This window comes from Accipiter gentilis, chromosome 20 (genome assembly GCF_929443795.1).
Source record: "Accipiter gentilis chromosome 20, bAccGen1.1, whole genome shotgun sequence".
NCBI lineage: Eukaryota > Metazoa > Chordata > Aves > Accipitriformes > Accipitridae > Astur > Astur gentilis.
Window position 1 is genome coordinate 19,065,821 of NC_064899.1, and position 21,272 is coordinate 19,087,092.

At 37.6% G+C, this 21,272-nt stretch overlaps 1 protein-coding gene across 1 annotated transcript in view; it reads right to left on the reverse strand.

Moving 5' to 3' along the window:
* Positions 1 to 755: 755 nt before the first annotated feature.
* CAP2 (cyclase associated actin cytoskeleton regulatory protein 2) overlaps positions 756 to 21,272 on the reverse strand; it is a 70,077-nt gene continuing 49,560 nt past the window's right edge. Inside the window, exons 8-13 of the mRNA XM_049824089.1 lie at positions 10,571 to 10,763; positions 9,515 to 9,690; positions 8,144 to 8,267; positions 7,837 to 7,919; positions 5,066 to 5,206; positions 756 to 3,488 (exon numbers count right to left, since the gene is read on the reverse strand). Of these exons, the coding sequence (XP_049680046.1) occupies positions 3,405 to 3,488; positions 5,066 to 5,206; positions 7,837 to 7,919; positions 8,144 to 8,267; positions 9,515 to 9,690; positions 10,571 to 10,763 (801 nt within the window). The 3' untranslated portion in view covers positions 756 to 3,404. The remainder of the gene's footprint in view (positions 3,489 to 5,065; positions 5,207 to 7,836; positions 7,920 to 8,143; positions 8,268 to 9,514; positions 9,691 to 10,570; positions 10,764 to 21,272) is intronic.

Sequence of the window (21,272 nt, forward strand, 5' to 3'; positions counted from 1 at the left end):
TGCGGTTCACCTTGTTGAACTTCATGAGGTACTTGTACAGAGTACTTCATGACTACTATTACAGAGGTGCTATTTAAGAAAGTAGGAGATCCGTTGAAGCTTTTAATAGGAAAATAGCTTTTTACATTTGGACACTTAGTAAAAAATCTTCTTCTCTTTGACATGTATTTTACTGGCTGATTGACAGCATCTATACTGGTGAATAGTTGACCCATGCAGGTTTATAAAAATGGACGATGCACATTTGTTCCATATCAATATATGCACCAAATGGACTGTTTTCTGTTTTGACAGTTGTACTGATTTAGATCATAAGCACAATTTTAGCACAGTGTAGAGCTGAAATCAAGGGGCCTATCTTGTGTGACAGCATGCAGTAAAAAGAAACGATCAATAGGACATTAGGGATGTTCAGCATTTAGCAGTTCTTTCCTTGCTGGAGTCAACCATTAAACACAGATCAAGCTTGCTGCCGAAGACTTGGTGGACACAACTGATCATGGCTAGGATGATTCATCAAATCATCATTCTGCAGCTTGTTGACTATTTCTATCTCAAGATTTTTCAGAAAATGAGTTTTTAACCTTTAATTATACACAAATTCATGCAGGGTAGAATCAGAACCTTGGATTAATTTTGTTTATTTGGCAGTCTTTCATATTTCTGAAGTTAAAGACAGGTTGCAGGGAAAGTACAGTCCAACCTCATGTATGACAAGTAATTTTTATGAGCACCAGAACTGACAAAAGCTGGTTATAGATTTTTTGTCATGTGGCTGACTAATAATACTAGATAAAAGATCTCTGCATATGTAAAAAGTCTCTCTCTTATTTTTCTGGTGTCCAATAATGCATGGACTCACTAGCCTTTTCTCCAGCTGAAGCAATTACCTTGGGTCTGTCCATGCAAGGCCTTCTTCCTTACCTTTTAAACCTCTGCCCTCTGACAAAGTTCTCAGGTGTGTTCAGACTGTCGGGAATGCACTGTTACTGCATAAGACTTCTTCCTGCTAAGAAACCAGTCAAAAAAATGTACTTGGGTTTTGCATGTTGCAGGAACATGATTGTTACGGAGAAGGTCTAGCCACAAGGGAGTTTGCTTTCAAATGTTTAAAAAAAGAATCAGAGCAGCCTTCACACAATTTATTTCCGAGGGAGGAGTTAAATCCCTAGGAGGAACTAAAAGAATTTGCCTGTGTAGTGATTCAGAGCTGTCTTGCTGCTTTCTGTTTATCATCAAGCATTTGATACTTGTTTTGTATCATACCTCCAAAGGATTAAGTGGCTTCCTGTTGCTGCATAATGATTTGATCCCTATTTGATGCTGGATGAGAACAAGAGTCAGTATTTCAGGTCAGAATGCTCCAGAATAAGATTATTTTATGGAACAAATTATGATTATGATCTAAGGATTAAACAATCCTTCAACAATCCTTTTATCATGACAAGTATGCAAAGCCCATTTTTCAGATATGAAGCACATCCAATTGAAATATGGAGTGGACCGCTTGTGGTTTGTTAACACAGGAGGGACACATCCAAAGCCATACAGGAAAACAATGGGAAAAGCTAAAAATAGAAGGCAAACGTTACAAAGTCGCACCAGGTCATGATCATTTCTCTAGACATAATCTCTGGAAGATACAGGTGTACCTAGAAGTGAGAATCATGCAAAGCTCTATTCTCTGGCTGTCACCAAAGTTATATGCATGAAACTTCAGGTTTATCTGCTAGCATGCAGAACACCTGCTATTCACTGTCAGGTGGATTATGGCAGCAAAAGTGATAAAGTTTAATGAAATGGGAGGAGGAGCTACTTTTTCTCAATCAAACTTCTGAAACAGCATTTAAGAAGGAGAAAGCATATAGGACAAACACTGCAATGGAGCAAGCTCTGAACAACTTTGTATTTAAACAAGTACATTTTCCTTTTTATTTCATAAGAAGTTTACTGTTGAAAAAATGGTATGTATTAAAGCAAACACATTATACACATAGATTAAACATCAGATAGCAAAACCTTACGGAATGAGCACTACTGGTTGTATTGTATAGGGTTTACAATCAAAGATACACTTAAAAACCCTCAAGAATTAATGTACTTTCAAGGTAAATTAGGCACAAAATTTAGCTTGTAACTAGCTCTGCAAGCATCTCACTGTGATTTCACTATTACAAAATATTACAAGTGATCAAAAACGTAAGCTGACTTTTTAAATTTTTAAAATTTTATTCGTACTATGTGCTGAAATAGTACAAACGTATACAACACTCCACCTTTGTTAAAAAAGCATGTACAATAGGGACTGTAAAGTAGAATCAAAGGGCTAAACAGGAAATTACCCCTTTATCTGGGCTCAGAATTAGTATGACATAAATCTATGGCTTTGCTTTGTGGACATATTTGAAATTGAGTAAGTCCTACAAATGTGGGGAAGAAACAGGAAGATATTTTTAATGAATATGAGCTACAATAGTAATATTTTAAAGGAACATTATTAGTAAGGAAACTAGCTGGTATGTGACATATATGCCTCCCTCAGTTTTCTGAATAGGATGCAAGAAACAATGAAAATTTCAAAGAATGAGAGATTGTCTCACAAAAAAAAAAAAAAAAAAAGAGAGAGAAAAAAATAAATCCAAGGAGCAAAAAACCTTCAAGTGATTTGCTGCAAGGTTTTAGCTTAGATGAGGCTTTAGCTTAGAAAGAATTACTGATTTGCAAGAAATGAGAGTGCAACAGCAAGTCTGTGGACCATAATAAAATCTTACCTCACAGAAAACATAGGGATCTTCTAAATATACACATTAGAAAAGTGTTTGATTAAAATACCAGATTTTTTTATCTTCCATTAGCAAAATATATTGCTGAAATTTGTCCTTTTTTGCTTGTTTAAACAAACCCCATTATGATTGCCACAGAATTACAAGGAACTGCATACTTTCTGGATGTACATTTTTACTGCATCATACAGGAATTGCTTAATAGGTAAAAATAAACATCTTAAAGTCTTAATGCTGTTTTTGATCAGCAGAAACATAAGAAGGAATGCACTGAAGCAAGATGATAACAAAGTGTATCATGCAGTATTTTGGCTTAATGTATACAGTATTTCAAACCAATGATGTGACTGGAGGGTAGGGGTTTTAATCTATTACATTCACATGAAATCATTTAGAATTAAAATTAAAATGTGAAGGCAAACTGTGTGGAAATGTGAAAAGTACTGGGATGCCTAACAAAAGGGTGCCAGATGTGTTATTGTTTCTAGCATGCAGAGCTAATGCTTGAAGGCCTATCACAGCAGTATGAACTACTGCTACTTCTAGTTCTTTACATTACTGCTTTGTTTATGCTGGCTGTGGTCTGGTCACAGTCAGCAAGTGCTGTATGGCATTAGGAAGTTAACCCACAATCTCTGCAGGTTCAGTGACCAACTTAGATCCATCCCATGCTGTCTTGAACTGTTCGGGAACCGGAAATTCTTTCTGGTAAGAAACAAAACCAACAATGGTGGTTAAATAAACAGTGGATACCTCGTGAAAACTGGTGGAATACTATTAGTGCTACATGACTGAGAAAGCATTGATAGCTCAGACATGCCAGGATTAGAAAGAAGCCTTCTTCATTACCCTAGGAAGCTATTTTACAATGCCACACAGGAAAAAGACTTATTGCTACCCAGTTTCAAATAGCCTTGGTATGGTACTACTTTGCAATAATGCCTCTCACACCATTATTTGGAACTAAGTAAATAAGCCTCATGTCAGAAATGACTTTAGATTCCATCAGTGTCTGGGTTGGAAGACAGTAGAAAGGATTTAGATGTGAGGATTTAGCGAGGAGTCTAATTTTAAGGATGAAAGCAATATTATAACATGGAAGAATAAAATTTTTTAAAAAAAACACTATAATTTTAAGTGTGATACACTTCAAAAGACTCAGCATCCTTTGTGGGGTACACAAAATGAAGCAGGACATTAAAGACAGTCTCCTTCCATTCTGTGTATTCAGTGAAAGGATAGGAGATGTTGTTGGGTCTTTCCCTGTTCCCAGTAGACAAAAAACAATGTGAAGAGAAGGGCTTTTTCATTCAGATCTCAAACAGGTGTTTTGATAGCCAGTAATTTCAGATGGTATGGTGATTTGAGGTGAGAGTGATCAAAAGGACCTTTTTTTTTTTTTTTTTTTTTAAGAAATAGGGAAATATGGACCCACTGAAAATCATTTCCTTTTTAGTTACGTGAAGCTGGGCATCTAGCAGTCACTTTTGGAAATGTGGAGCATGAGAATTTGCTTGTTATATATTTTCTTTTATAAACCCTAACCCCCTCTACCAAACAAAATTCCAGCCCAAAAGATTAAGAAGAAATTTAAGTTCTGTCTATGGCCATTCAGTGCATTTTCAACACCCCTCTGTTGAGAAGACTAGGAAACTATTATGATATGATTTGCCTGCATGATCCCTTGCTAGTGTGTGAAATGACAGAGCATGACTTTACTAGAAATGATGGTAGGCATAGTATGAAAAATCTTACTAGAACAGAAAAGGAGTCGGGAAAATGCACCTTTTTAAGTGGCTTTTAAGGACATATGTTGAAAATACTAGAAAGAACTACATATGCTACCCATGTATCAATAGGTTTAGAAAAAACAAGTATATTATATTGTATTATTTCATCTGCAGTAGTATTATATTTATCTTAGTTTTAGCATCATCATTTTCAGGCTTGAGTGCTCTTGTATAAAGTGAGTTTCTTTGGGAGATTATGTTTAGATATCAAAAAAGAAAAATAAATGGACAGGAAATGAAGCCATTATCTATCAAAATGGAAAGAAATAACGTCATGTCTGATCTTTGAAATTACTTTGTGCCTCAGAAAATAAGGAGTTCTTCCTGCACTGATAGCTGAGATACTGGTACATAGAAATTAAATTGGTTTGGATAATTTTTTGGTGACATAATATGTGTGGTATGTTAGTTTCTTTCCTAGCAGTTTAAGTGCTATTAGCTACCAAGACTAGTGGGGAAGGGGGAGGAAAGCTTTAAAAATATCTCACTCACATAATCACCATCTTGGGGGATGAGGATGTTCATCTCGGATGACTTGGCACTCACAATCTCACAATCTAATGATTCCTCGCTGAGGTAGATGTGGCAGCCTTCTGTTTTGTTAATAGAAATGGTTGGCACTTTCCCCATCACCTGCAAAATAAAATCTACTTAATATCAAATCTTAAGATGCACACAAAGATACTGTGAATAAAATCCTCATTGCCTGCCAGATCTAATTTTGGCCACCAACATCTGATCTGTGTGTCAGCTGCCTGCATGATGCTTATATTTGATTTGTTAGACTTAAAATTCTTGGTGGTGGTAACAAAGATCTATACACAACACCCAACTTATAATATACAGCAAGCTTTTAATATATAGTTTGATGAAAGTGCTTTCCTGATTCTTTTTAATTCAGTGACACTTTTGTGCTGATATTTAGGTGGTGTTGACCTTGTTCATCAGTGAGAACTGGTTAAAAAATCAAACATGTCAACTCCAACCCAGTAAGAGCAAATGAAAGATCCCAACATACAGTAATACTCAACAAGTGATTTGTAATATGTTCTGAAGACTTCAAAGCTCTTCCAGGTTTTACAGCATACAATAGGAAAGGGGTTTTATCCCCTTCAGGCAAGCTACAGTTCTAAAAAAGTACTGAGATCAATTTAATTAAATCTCTAAAGCTATTTCTTATGTCACTTTAAAAGCAAGCACAAGATTTACATGAAGGGAGAAAGGAAAATCTTCTCTTGTTTACTATTTTACAGATTAAAAGATTTCTTCATGGCTGACTGACTTGCTGGTTGTCAGTAAAAATTCCTCCTTCTCCTCCTGCCCTCTCTAGCAGGGACAGCAATATACTCTGGACAATGCATCAAAAGGGCAGAGGTTATTCTGAGCCATAAAACAGAACAGCATATGATAGATATGTACTTGTTAATGAAAGACTGTCTCCCATCGTTCAAGTTAAGAATATATTTTCAGCTTCAGTTCTTTAAATGTGACAGCAAACAAAGAACAAGCGGTCTGTCCTCTTGCATCCACCCTGATCCTGAAGTCTGATCTATGTAGTGGATCAATGCATCTTAAATTTTCTTGTCTTTAATGGGTTCTCATGCAATAGAGAACAAAAGGAGGGTGTGTTTAATAAATTTTGCAAACATCTGGCAAGAAAAAAAATACCACTGAGGGAAAGGAGAGCCAAGCAATATGGCACTGAAGTAGCTATTTATAGGAAAATCTGTTGGATGAATTCACTGAAATTTGTTGCATTAACATATCATGTATTTGGAAATTATAAGCTCAGGTCTTCAAAATACTGAGAAAATTGAGGTGCTCAGCACTTGGCATACTGAAACCCTGCGGAAGCTGCCAGATTCAAGTGGCATATAGCATAGAGCCAGACTCTGCTGTCTTAAGCAGAACTCCATTCTGCTCCATAGCATAGAAGCCTTATGCAATATTCATAGAACCTGCTTAATCAAAAGAATTTTGATTCTTAGAAAAGATATTTCCCCTTTATTTAAGTATTAACAAGCTGTGGTTTCACTATTCATTACATATGAATTTTTCAGCTTTCATGAACAGTTCTAGAGGCAATGATAAAAATAATCTAATTATTTTTAAAAAACACTCAAATAAATGCCTGGAACCTTTAACTAACTGCCTCTGCCATAAGAAGACACGTAGTGATCATGAATAAAACTGCTTGTCACTGTTCAGAAGATGATGCACAGCTGGTAGCAATGTCAGTCACTTGCATGAGATTCAAAATATAAAAAAACATCTTGCTATTATTCCCTGTGGTAGCTGTGACCAGTATTTCTGAAGCATGGAACAGGACTGTCTGTATTTGTCATACCGCAGGCATAGCCTTTTAAGCAAAAGACATCACTTTGAAGACTAGCAGTTTGACATAATTTAATTAACATTTAATCTCTTTTTCACTTAAAATAATATATCCTAAAGTGTCTTCTTGAGACTAGGTTGTGTATGTTAGACACAACCGAGTATTAAAGCATGTATAGTTAGACCTCTTTGGAAAGGGATGAATGAAGTGCTGTAAATGTCAGGCAGACTGTTTATATTTTGAACAGGGCAAATGTCCCCAGTAGAGAGGCCAATATATGGATTTAAAATATGTATATTTTCTTTCCATAAAAAACACAAGAAAGATGATCTCTGATGAAGCTTTGCTTACTGGTTATCAAAGAGAAAACTAGTAGAGGCTCATAGCCCATTTGTAGGCAAGTGACTACATTACTTACTCATGTAATGTGTCACGTCACTGCCAGAGGAGATTTCTGAAATCCTGCCACTTACTTTCACTTTATGTCATTCAGTTGTCCTTTGAGAGTCTGTTTGAACATTTCCATTGAAAGAATAAGAAAAAAAGAAATAACTGTCTTCTGGGCTTAGAAATGAATTAGCTGACTGCCAGAATTTGTTCCATAAGCATCGCTGAACTTTCAAGTGCTAGGAGCTGTTTAGCATGAAAGCAAGAAAAGGCCAGAAGTAACAGTTCTCTCAGTGTATAGCTCTCTCAGCTTCACTAGAACCAGAAGGGAGTGGGCTAAGGGAGGTTTGTTCAGTGATTTTCAAGAGGCATTTTCTAAATACATCAGCTGAATTTCGTGCATATAAAGATACATTTGGATTCATTAATCTCTTACATTTGTTGTGCTCCTGTGAGTTTTTAAAATCTCTTGTAGCTACACGTTGTGCTTTTTTTCCCTGCTTGTTCTCTGTCTATATTTGTTTTTCAAACAGATATTTACCTGAATCTGAATATCCCTGGAATTGATCACTTCCACGATTCCCACAACGTTGTCAAACACAAGGCCAAACTTTTTACAGTTGTCTAAAATAAAAGCAATCATAAATAAGAAAGGTGAGATAAAAGCTAATATATGCACACCTGCTACATTAACTACAAAAATTCCCAGTCTTGCACTGCATAGCTGTGCAACTTTACTCATGTGATCAATCCATTAAAGTGAATGGAATGATTCAGATGCATTATTAATCACATAAGTCCGTTTTTTCAAGATTGGCATTTAAAGACCAGCTGAGCTATCCACTCACCAATAGTAATTGAATTGATTTTTCCTTTTATCTGAAGTGTAGATTTGTTACACTTAAAAATGTAAGCCACTTGCTTGAGTTCAGTGTTGTTAATGACCAGGTCATTCTTATCCTCTTGATATTCCTATTTCAAAAGAAAGTTTATTTAATTGGTTGTCTTTAACTAGCTAACAGTCAGACAGAGTTTAGTACAATTTATTCTCGAGTCATTGCATCTTCAGTTACAACAGAGCAATATCCTTCCTGTGGCTTAAAAATCTAATCTGCTTGGTGATCGGATATTTCACCTAATTCACCCTTAGATGACACTTGTATATTTTAGAGCTGCAGAACTGAAAAACTTAGCATAGACCATGACAAAAAACATTAATTTTGTAGCAAAGACAATTATGCTCACAACAATTTAAAAATGCACTCACAAAACTGTTGCTTGGCTCCAATCCAATTTAGACCGGCACCTTGAAGAACAGAGCAAGTTTTTGTTCCCCCAAATGTTACATAATGTTCTGTACAGTGTGTTATGAACAAATGCAGGCATTACCATATACAATAAGGAGTAATAAGTGAAAAAATTTCATTTCATTATGAAGTGTGAAAGGACATTTACACTTCATGGATGTCCAGGGAAGACTAGGGATTCACAAGGAAAGTTCCAGGTACTACAACCCTAAAGCAACATAACAGTGACAAACAGTGACTGCACCTTTTGCAAACTTGACCCCACAGTAATGACTGTGTATATAACCTTCTGCATGACTAAACTGCATATTGTTTCCTCCCTCTTTTAACCAACAGAGTCATGTGAATTTTCACTCATGGATTCTTTGGTATATGCCTACATAAATTAACTCCCAAACTTTAAACAAATCTATCTTTTCCATCTGTAGATTGAGTAAAAGGGAAACACTTCTCTACTTTTAAGCATGGCAGACAGGCTTGCATGGAATGGGTGATGAAAAATAAATGTATAATTCCATTGGTTAACAAAGCTGGAGAAAGTGCTCTCTGATAATACTGTTATCTCTCACTTGCATGAATGGCCTGCAAGAAGGGATTTTAATTGGAGTTCTCCACTGGACTTGTTTCTGGGGGATTGTCTGATTTTGCAAGGTATTTATATGCTGGTTCTGACATTCTCTAGTTCAGATGAATTAGCATATAATTCTCAGAGACAAATTAATTAGCTTTAGATGCTACTGAATAGCAAAAGCTAAAACTGTGGCAAGGCAGAGCAATGCAAGACTCAGCCCATTTTAGTTGCAACTTTGATTTGCTGCACCTTGATCATGGACAGCCTTTTGCAAGACCTTTCAGTGCTCAACCTGGTTTGCAATGTGCAGGGTGCAATTCAGAGGTATGACTGGAACTCACCACTCTCCACTTCTTTCCCTCTAGCTCCAAGACAGGGGCATGGCTCTGCTGCGGGGAATTCTTGGGAGAGGTGGGACTTGGAGTATGGCTTTTTGCCGGAGAACGAACAGATGGACATTGGGCACGTAGGCTGGGGTTCTTGTGGGTCTTCTGGTCATCTGAGACATGTCGAAGCCCTAAAAAAAAAGAAAAAAAGGTGTTTATGAAAGAGAGTCTGTTTTCCAGTCCTAAGCGTGTTCGTATTTAAGCAGGAAAGGTTCATTTGTAATTGTGTTAAATTATTCTGTGAATTTACATTTTTATTTCCTCAGGGTTTGCCTGGGTAACAACCTAAAGTTTAACTGTCTACATATTTTTAGCAGTTCATATAAAACCCTCTTTTACTGTGGATGGGCTATCTTAGTATGTTTAACAGGAACTGCCTCAATGTCTTCTAGTCCCCCTCTGTCTGTAATGAGCTCTGAGAGCTTGTTATATCATATTTTTCTATCCATAAAAATGAGATTCTTTTTCTAATTTATGACAATATTTGACCTATCCCTGCAGCTTTAAAGGCAGATATATTGATCACATATATTTAAACTCGCAGCCATCGACTTTAATTACAACTGTCCAGTATGAATAAAAAAAAGCTTCATTATTGTACTCCACACTGATCTGTGAGCCATACCTTTTCACCTAACTTGCAATACATTTTGACACAGGTTGGTACACTGAATGTGAATCAGAAAGGGGGATAAATTTTTATTGCAATTGCAACTTAAGAGGTTCACCAGCTACAAGGGATTGAAAATGTCCAGCTTGGCTGCCTTAAAATTAAAAGGATACCTCTAAATAAATGGTGTGAATTTCAGGTATGCTGAACATATTTGGGTGCTGTTGCTTCTAAAGGAGGTTTTGGTATGCAGTCTCATCCATCAGACCCACTGCAAGCCTCAGAAAGATCTGAGTTGCTTAAATGTAACTTAAAAATGCAGGGAAACTTAGGTTAATACATATAGCAGCTCTTGATGTAGCTTGACTCATGGACCAAACTTTGATTTCTTTTCTCCTGACCTTTGGTAATTGCCTCTCCCTGGTTAAGCTGTGCAAATAGGGCTGAGCGAGATGCAGTTCCTTCATCCTTTACGGTTTCTGTATCAAAGATGGGGGGAGGTCCAGGTGGTGGTGGCGGTGGTGGCGGTGGTGGGGAGAGGCATGACCCGCTTGTTAGAACAGATCGCATAGACATGGATGATGCAACAGGACCCTGTTTGAGATAGATGGAAATTATTTTACATATGGTGTTTCAAAGAACTTTGTATTATGATAACTCTTATTTATTAACTTCCTTGAATGCTGTGAGTTTGAGTGACTCTAGACAGCCACAGGCTCAGAAGAATTTCTGACACCATAATCAAATGTAATACTATGAATCTTTCCCTGCACCAAAGCAGGCAAGGCTGGAAAGACTGACAGTCCATACCACTACCTTACTGCAGAACTACGCCACCTAAAACATTTCTCTCAAATGCTTGTCAAGACTGATGTTAAAAATCTTTAAAAGTAAAGATTCCATAATTTATTCCAGTGTTTACTTACATAAATGGGAAAATGTCTCCTATCTTTTTTCAGATACCAAATTCAGTTAGCCATAGCTTGGTGTGCATTCAGAAACATACAGAAAATGTTTTGACCTAACACAAATAACTGGGAGGGTCATGAACTGTCAGTTACACTTATGCAACATGCTAAATTGTATGCAAGATGTAAAATGCTATTCTTCAGACTGTTCAAGTCATCTGCAAAGATTCAAATACAGCAGAATGTAAAACTATAGTGATTCAAGTCTCTTATTTCTGAAATTCAGTATTGGAGTTTTTAGTTCAGTTTCTCAAATTCTTTTTTTCAATTGCAGGAGATCACACCACACAAGTTATGAGTGAGGGGGGCCTTGGTGAAGTAAGTAATCCAATCTTTCTTTCAGTCTGCATAATCAAAAGTACATGTTTTGGTCTGAATTATAATGCTTATATAGAATATTATCAAACAGACAGAAAATACTAATCTGATTAAAATTTTATGCATCCTAATAATAGATGTTAATCTAAGAAACCGAGAGTCACTTTTTCTGTCTTGCCACTGAGTGTCACTCTGATCCCACCTCTCTGCAGCAGAGCAGAGTGTTTTAAAAGAACTGTTGTGAAAAATTAGATTGGTTCTGATGAATTTAGCTAGCTATACAGACATTGTGCATTGCACCAGTACATATTTATTAGGTGGGCAGATACAATGGGAAAATGACAGGGACTTACAGAGTCACAGCTCCTCTAATTGGCTACCTTTGTTAAGATGCAGAGGTTAAGAGTGCATCCCTGGTAATCAATACTGGAAATAGATATTGCTTAGCTGGACTCAGAGGATATTTTTAACCATTTATGATGCCATTCCTTTCTGCTTTCCACTAAACTGAAACAGCAAAGTATTCATCTGGTTCATGCATGTCACATGAGTGAAAACTGTAGCTATTTCTTAAAAAGAAAGCGTGTTCTGGCCTCTAATCCCAAACTGGTAATAGGAAAGGGCTGAGGTGCACATGCTCTTTTTTTTCGCTCTTCAGACATCCTTTTTTTAAAAAAGAAGCCTGGCACATTTGAGTAAGTAACTGCATTCAAACCTCTTAGTGATTATGACCCTAATTAGAGTAGCATGGAAAGGAATAATACTAGTTAACTTCTTAATGTACACCCTCTATTGGCACATGCATCTTCAGCATATAAGTACCGTTGCATTTGAAGGAGCTGTTCATGGAATATGTTAGTGATGAATACATAGCAAGATTCTTTGTCACATTGGTGACATTAAAACCACATTGCACAAAAAAGACTGTTGAATCCCTGGTACTTGGGAGAGTAATGAAGCTGATGCAGTGGTACAGTTTGACTGTTTCTGAAAGTGTCCAAGATCTCTTTAAGCAATGAGGTCTCTTCTATGCTATTAAATCTTTTTGATCAAATGTAAACAAATGAGAAGAATCCCCTTTTGGAATTGATTACCATTTATTGTCAAGATATACCGGAACTGATGGGGACTGCTTTTAGCGACGTTTCATGGTTGCATGGATACGTTTAACTCCGAGCGTTTCTGCTTACATACTTAGTAGTTACAGGTTATTGTGTTAGGCTGGGGGCAACTTTTTCACTGGGCTCTCAATTTACAGTGCCTGTCTTCCTGCCTCTGCTAATGCCAGTAATGTTACCTGCAGCAGAGTCAGCACAACTGTGAATTGTTATAATAAAAAAAATGAATCTAAGTGGATTTAGTGGCACAATCAGTTGTTGCTGCCTGAGGTGCAATAGAGATCTTCCCTGTCTGTTGCCTGCAACCATAGCAACTGAATCCACTATGTCCTGGTTATCCAGAATTATGAACGTTGCATTTGCAGGGCTTTTTAAAATACTCAGATACCCAGGAACGGCACTCACCATTCACAGCACAGTGTGAGCATGCAGTTATGAATTATGTATGCTTTATGGGAGGAGATTAATAGTAGTGGTTAATAACCTGTAGTCTGAAATAAAAATCTGATTTCCCAAATTCTAGATTGACATCTGATTTCCCAAATGTACCTTACTGCTTCCACCTGCATAAATACAGTGCTGTGATTTTCAAGGAACTTGTGTGTGTAAGACTCACATGTTCATTTGGAATTAACACCAATTAAATTCTGCAAAGGGTGCAAAGATGCATTAGAGAAAAAAAGATGTAGAAGTTATCTGGGTATTCTGCATACAACATGGGGTGGTGAGTCACTCTGCCAGTCTCTTTGCTTAAAGTGTCAAACTGAAGGCCATCACAGATCACACAGGAGACTCGAAGGTCAAGTGATGCTGCTGAGTAGTGCATCAAAGGCAGTTTCCCAAATGGCAACAAAAGTATGGGAATGTCTATGTAACTGAGATGGAAGCAAAACTTAAAGGGATTTATCTGTGGAAGTGGGTGATCTCTCTCCCAGAACTCTGAAAAAACTATCATCTTCTTAAAGTACAGACAAAAAGGAAGGATTTTAAATACATCAGTCAAGTTTGGACATTGTTTTGTATGACTGCAGAATGTCTTATTTACTTTTCAAGAAAGAGCAGAGGTAGGAAAGGATCTGGGAACTAGGAGCATCTTTCCCTTCTAGAGCAGTACTGATGAAAAGACAAGTCTAGTCAAAAATCTCAATCCTTGACCTGAGGAGTGAAGACATTATAGTCCTTTGAGTGAGTTTCAAGAGTAGGAAAAAAAATTTATCCCTTGCACTCATGCTGCTCATCTGCTGCTTCTTTTTTTTACAAGCCTGGTCCCTCCACCAAAGTCAGTGGCTATTTCCACTCAGCTCAAAAGATTATGAGTTAGATCTAATAAAAAACACAGGAGCTGTCACAAGGTCTTGGAAGACACCTAGCAGTTCAGTCACCCTTCCCACTTTTGCTTTTAATTTTGTGCAGTCACAGAAATAAGAGATGGACTGAACCTTTGTTGTTAACTTTTCTCCTGCATGACAAATTCTTGTCTAGTTTATGACTTCAGTTACAGCTACACAAGCTAACAGATATTGTATCATGATGTTTTCAATTATGTCTGAACATCTATGGCCATTCTGGAAACTGCAAACAATTTCAATCATAAATTAGGCCAGGCAAAATTGAAGGACAAATCAAAGGAAAAAAGGTCGCTGAAGTACAGGGATGGACTAACTGTTCCACGTAGATCTAACGTCTTACAGCATGGACACATCCAGTAGGGCAATCCCCCACTGAAATAGAACAGCATGGAAAAGACAGACAAGTCTCACTAATGAGGAGACGTACAGAGACTTGCTGTAAAGAGGGGTTCAGTGTCACTCTGGCTTTTGTCTTCTTTTCTTTGCCATTTTGATTTACCTGACTGAAATCAAACAAACATTCAAGTGAGGTGAAATTCTTTGTGGGAAGAGTAGCTCGGGGAAACTCTAACAAGGGGACAGGAAACACAAAAGTGAACTGGAAATGCAGAAAACATATTGCACTTCTTGCATTCCCTGTATGCCAGGAAGGTGGGACCTGTGCTGCACTCAAACATGCTGACGTAAAGGCCAGTTTTAAAACCAGCCTAGTGAAGTGGTTCCAGGAACTTTCTTTTTTGATTAGTTTTGACCTCTATTAATACATAGACCTCCAAGTTACCAACCTAAGTCACTGGCAATTGGTTTGCTTTCCTTAGTCACCCTTCTAAGACCACTTAGACCCTCAGGCTCTAGAATATTTCTGAACCAGACTCTGAAACTGTTCTGGTATCTGGCAATACTTGTGTATAGTCCTATCCAGTTTCAACTAAAGTGCCCTTCACAAAGTCCATTCATTTCTGTTCTGTATAGGGTGGTGTTTGTGAGAGCCGCTGGGAATAAAATAGCATGTTATATGCCCGCAAAAATTCATCTATCCTAAAGCAGCAGGTGCTTACCAGCCTTGCTATTTGCAAACAACTCTTCAGATTAACTTCAAGCAGATGTGAACAACAGTGTATCTTTACACAAAGAGTATTAAGAGCCATTTGGACTAGCAAAACCAGTTATTTGCAAGCCGCCTTTCTTCCTCTTTTATTTCAGCTGTTTCCCTCGGTAACAGCTGCTGTTCTCAGTGCTGTGGTGTCTACAGACATCACGTCAAATTATGCTGATAGCCGACTGTTCCCATTAACATGTTGGTGTGGTCATTTTTCCATCCTTTGCAAATACACCGCTTCTAAGAATTATCAGGGGAATAGATAGCTTCAGTCTTACTTTGTGAAAATGTAACACAAAAAAAAGCCATTAACTTTTAACCTGCTAGCTTTGTATCATAGTGAACTTGATGTGCTTTAAACATTGCTCCTGGAGCTTTCTGAAATGAGGGGAAATGTAATTCTCTGAGTAAAGTCCTATCAAGAACAGGAGGTGCAGGCCTGTGGCCATGTAGTAACAGCTCTGTAAGGGATGGAACATTCCAGAAATTTCCTCCCAGGGAAAAAAATTCTCTTCAACCTCCAACTAAACCATGCTCTGAATGGGGTGACGGGAACAGGTCAGGGTTTGCTCCTTGCTGGATAGCCCAGAGCCATCTGCAGAGATGCCCAAGGGCCTCCCACTGACTGTGGCTTAGTAGCTTCCTATAGTGACAGTGTCTGAAGCTGCTCACGGAGCTGGGTCTGATAAATGCTTATTTATCACTGTGCAAGGGTTTGCAGGATTGCAGTACAGCCTCCAAATATGTTGTATTTCTACCTTTATGTTGTACAACTGGCAGAAGGGTGAGGTGGTACTCTTTTTCTCCTTGCTGGCTACCTAGCTGGCTCACTGGAAGAAAGAAATGACTGTTTATGTTGAGGCAGCTGGCTGGTTAAAATTCATCAATGTTGGATCTCATTTAATTCCCTTGAAATTACAGTTGAGATGAGTGAAGCCCTTGGCTTCTGAGAAGCTGGGCCTTGTTACAGTACATTTCTCCTAAAGGCTTCCCCTGGAGTACAGGGCAACAGTCAGTCTTGTTAGAGAAATAAAATGCTGTTCATACATAACACAAGTGCTCCGGATGCCATACTGTCAGTAATTTTGGGTGGCCATATGCAGCTTCACATGTCTTTGGTCTAAACCCAGCTACTGAGAGACAGTAAGAATTTCTTTTTATGTCTTATCACAGATGTTACTATTTCCTGAGCCATTCTTGCTGAACAATTCCCTGGGTTAGCCTTCCATGTCACTGTTACTATACTTGTAGTATTGTAGCAGCAAGGAGCTCTAGTCAGAGGCTCGTATCTCTGGGGATACAAGGGGCTTATGTGCCAGGCCCTGTACAAACACCCACGGTGTTTCTCTGTGTTTATCCAGCTTTTAGGCTGACACAGTGCAGCACAGAAACCAGGGGGAACAAAGTTCTTGTGGTGGGAACCTGCTGTGGAGCATTTGAATGAACACACATTTCTTGTAGCTGCAATGGTCTTTTTTACTCTGGGCAAACAGATTATAAACATCCATATAATGCATATAAATTATATATGCATATGTATAATATATAGTACCTATTTTATTAGTCATTCCTATTCAGAGGTAAGTATCTATTTGCAGCTGAGGCAACAGGTGGCTTAGATAGAGGCATAAAATCCCTTAATTTATTGAAAAGCCTTCTTTTCATGGCAGCAGATAAACAGGAATCCTAATGGAGACTACATTCTTCTCAGAAAAAGAAGATATCCTTGTTTTGTCCCCCTCCCCTTTTATAGTAATCCTGGTTTCACACCTAAAATGATTACAGCATTCTGTATTGTTTTTTCCATACATATGCATAGCCAAAGACAAGAATCATAAAGCTCAAAATATCATATGTCAACCTCTGGGAACAGGTGGACTGTGACTTAGGGGCACAGAGCTCTTGTTAAGGTGTTTTTTGTGTAAAAGTAGCTTAGCACAACAGTTCTATTACCTACCGTATTTAAGCCACCTGTCTGCAAGGGGTTATGCTGCCCTGAGATCCACAATTTACTAGATGAAACAGCTGACTTACAGAGCCTGTAATCTTTGTGAGTTAAAACACAAACCAGCAAAAACCAGACCAGCCTTTTTTCCTGTTACCAGCTCTCTGCAGAATTATTTATCTGTTGAGTTTGCAAACTTTGAAGCCCCTTTTAATACATTTCTGCCATTTATCACCTGTTCAGGTTTTAAAATGGTGCTTACATCTTCACCATCTTCATCTACCCAACCAGAAATGTTTTAAACAGCCGAGGTCATCTAAATCATTTGAGAACTGGATGCTGATGTGATTGTCAACAAGTAACGTGCTCCCACAAGCACATTAAACCATCTTTTACTTATATATAAATATTCAATTAAAAAGAAGACCAATCCTTTTAGCAATATAGTAAAGTTTTAATAGATGTGCCTTTTCCTTTTCTCTCCATTTTACATACTTTCAATTTTCTTTTTCCTTTCTCTTTTCCCCTGGGACTAGGTTGTATTATGTTAGAGGTCAGGTTGTGTTTGACAGCTGTTGTCAAACAAGCCTCTCCCAGGTTCTCCTGTAACCTGTCTGAATGGTGTTTGGTCACTGATGTTAAAAGGACACCGTTGATATCCAGTAAAGACAAATATTGTTAGCTATTGTTGGAATAAGGCAGTAAAAGTACTTTCTTTCAAAGGGACTTGGATGCAACTGTGGCAGTGTCCACAAAAGAGGCAACTACTATAGAGTTGCCAGGATGGCCAGTTTCTAAATTGACAGTGTACCAAAACCTGAACATTGCCTATTCTCTAAGAAAGAAGCAGTTGAGATTAAAGGATGCAAATTTTTCAACAAAAAAGTATATGGAAATAGGGAAAGAAAAGGGAAGAGAAAGGAATGGAAGGAGACAGAAAAGGAGAGGGAAGGCTATGACTGAAAAAAATTGAGCACTCTGAAAATGTCTACATCTAATCCAAGATACAGGCATTTAAATCAGTATATCTATGCTGCCCTTACTTCTATCTGAATGAGGCCTCTGGGATTGCAGTTGTGGCTGTGGCTGGAATTTGGCACTACAGTTTTGACCTTTAGCTTTAGTGAAGTGGCTCAGACGATGGCTTCTTGATAAGCAGGTCAAACTAAACACAGCATAGAAGAGATACTGGAAGGACAATAGGAGGCTTTTGCCTGCAGAAGTTGGTCTTTTGCAGCTTGTTCACCTCAATATGTAGAGAGACAATACATTACAGGAAAATGTTTAGATAGTACAGGAGAGAGGCGGGGCCATTTTATAAGAAAATGTCTGGAGGTGATTATTTTACACAAGAATGAAATGGCCAAAGTCTATACTGAGATTAGTGTCACTGCACTCAATCAGGCTAATGAAGGAATTATGATGGTTCTTCTCAGTGTGGAGCCTGTGCAGAATTTCAACTTTTTAAAGAGTGTTTTTACAGTACTATCTAATGAGTTATAAATGTTTTTTAAAATGATATTTCAGGAAAAAAAGACTTGAAAGTACTGCATTGGCTTAAATGGGAACAGGATATAAATAAATCTCAACTGCTTTTAAAGATACAGACTTCCTCCTAAAAATTTGTTTTGATTGGTAAATGGAGGGAACATTTGACACTTGAGTGAAAATCTGTATTAGAAACTAAACGCTGTAATGAAGTTCACTGCTAGTTTGTAAATATATCCTGTTTATAAATAATCCTGCTGGCAAAATTTGTCCTAAATGACTACTGTATACAAAGAACAAAAACTTAACTGCAAATCCACCTGCAGCTAAGAGGAATATTCAGGACAATTATCCTTGAACAAGCTTTGTTTCTTAACACTTATTCGATGTACAGGAAACTACAGCAATCTCTCATTATTACTGGTTGTTTTCTTGCTGCAAAGTTAACCTGCAGAAATAGGAGCAGAAGTTTCACTTTCCCCAGCTTACTCATGCACTCCCTGTAGCAAACAAACTTTTATTAGGCATTCTTGTGAGCTTATATTACAGTTGCTCATTTCTTTGCACCACTAAAAAAAAGTAGAGAGGGAAGAAAGAGCCATGCTTCAATAGAATCCCTTCTTTAGGTGAAAAAAAAAAAGAAAAAAAGGGCACTTGCTGTTTATCATTAAAAACTGAAAAAGACATAGGTTACTGTTACAGCTGTAGATTTCATGTTGAAGTCAGAAAGTTGTAGCAAGCAAAAATGACAGTTGCTGCATGGGTAAAATGCTACACTGGGCATTTAAAATGAAATGAAATTAATAATTCAGATCATGGTGAAAATACAGAGTGGAACATTTTACTCTCTGGGACAATCCCACTCACAAACATACATACTTTAAATATGTAGTTTCCTTCTGTGAGCACAGTGCCAACAAATATCTTAACTGTATCCATCATGTCTTGAATTGCCTGCCATTTACGTAGGGTCCAGTTTTGTACCACCACTCCACATGGGTAGCAAAACAGGCTCTGATACACAAAGGTCTCAAGGTCCTTAACTCCACTGATTTCTTGGCTTTCTCCTCACACAGTTCCATGCATTTCAATAGGATGCCCTCAAGGAGTAAAATATTGTTGCACATCTTGGCAGAACCAGAGCCAAAGTGAATAAAGAGAGAGAATTGTGTTAGATCCAAAAATCTGTAAACATCTGTACTTATCACAGATCTATTATAAAGCTGATAAAGGTAACTGTTATTGTCAGAGCTGACTGCTTAACCATTATTTCAACCTTTTGCACCTGTTTTAGTGTCTGTCTTGTAATTTATTAAGACATTTCTTTCTCTTTCCTCTAAAGTGTCTGCCTGTGTGCTTACTGCCAGAGCCAGGAACACTTTAATGTATGCATTAGTGACCTGTTCCAAGGTTGGCTGCAGCTGCCCTGTGCAGTTTGATGGAAGGGTACAGCGGGTCTGGAAATGGCACAGCTTTGTGATACTGCCATGCAGCATGGCCAGAAATGTGCACACCATGGTATACAGCACCTATAGGTAAAGGGGCCAACTGCTCACTAAAAAATCCTGTCCCTTCCTTTTTGGAAACCCAAGCATAGTCTGATGTAGGCTGATGCTCCTGGGGTTTTGTTGCAGTTCAAGCTATGAGAATACAGCTCTGAGAGAAGCTGTAGTTAATGTTCTCCCTGACTCTTTAGTCTCTTTAGAAGTATTCAAATATGCTACTTAATAGCTTTTTATATACAGCTTCAAGCATTGCTTTGTTGACTTCTGCAGATATGAGGGGTAAATTATCGGAATAATGTACTTCTAAATCTGTACTTATACAGGCCAAAAACTTTCTCTCTTTCTCTCTCCCTCTATAATAAAATAGCATTTCTGCATCAACATCTCCCTTTCATAAATGTGCCACTTTCTTAATGCCTTGCCAAACTTCTGCTTTTTCTTTTTTCCTTTTAAGTGGAAGCTGCGGTATGCAACGATTAACTGTGTCTAGAATATATCTACAGCTTTTCTATATATCATATTTCTGTCTAGGCCCTGATTCTGCAGACCTTTGTACTTAACTTCACACAACATGAATCTGCGACTTTCATTCTCACTTGAAAATGTATAACAAAAATGAAATTATCACTTGAGTAACTCATTGCTTTCTTGAATGTATTTGTTACCAAGCTTCATGGAAATATTTAAACAACATTTAAAGAACAAGCTATTTAAACAATCTGCTAACTTACTGGACTAATTTCCTTATACTCACATGAAGTAAAACTTTAAAAAATTACACGTCCATAAAAATGTGTTGTAATTTAATCTTTCTGACACACATTACATGAATGATAATTTAAATGAGCCATACTTCCAAGACAACTTTCAGATCTGAGTGATATCCAAAGTGAGTGAAATCAATACTTCAGATGCAGTAATGGGCTCATCACTCATGATGGAATGAGAACTGTTGGCAGGAAACTATGCTTAATATGAATAAACAAGTCACACCTAGAATTTCTTGCACAACTAAAGAGAGGGAAATAGAAAGACGTGAGGGCTGAGATGCTGGTTTTAAGACCAGTCAAATATAATCTGCAACAGCTACACTTCTGAATAAGATTACCAGTACTCAACAGCCCTGAGAGTTCCTCCTGTTTGCTCAAATGGCTATAACAATTCTTTATCTTCTAACACTATTTCCATACTTGTAAAGTTCCATTAAAGGTGAAGATGATTCTTTCTGTGTATTAACAAAACTAAATTTGTCCCAGATTCTCAGGCTAATTCGGCTAACAGGGTACTACAATTTCTTTTCCTTATCTAATAAT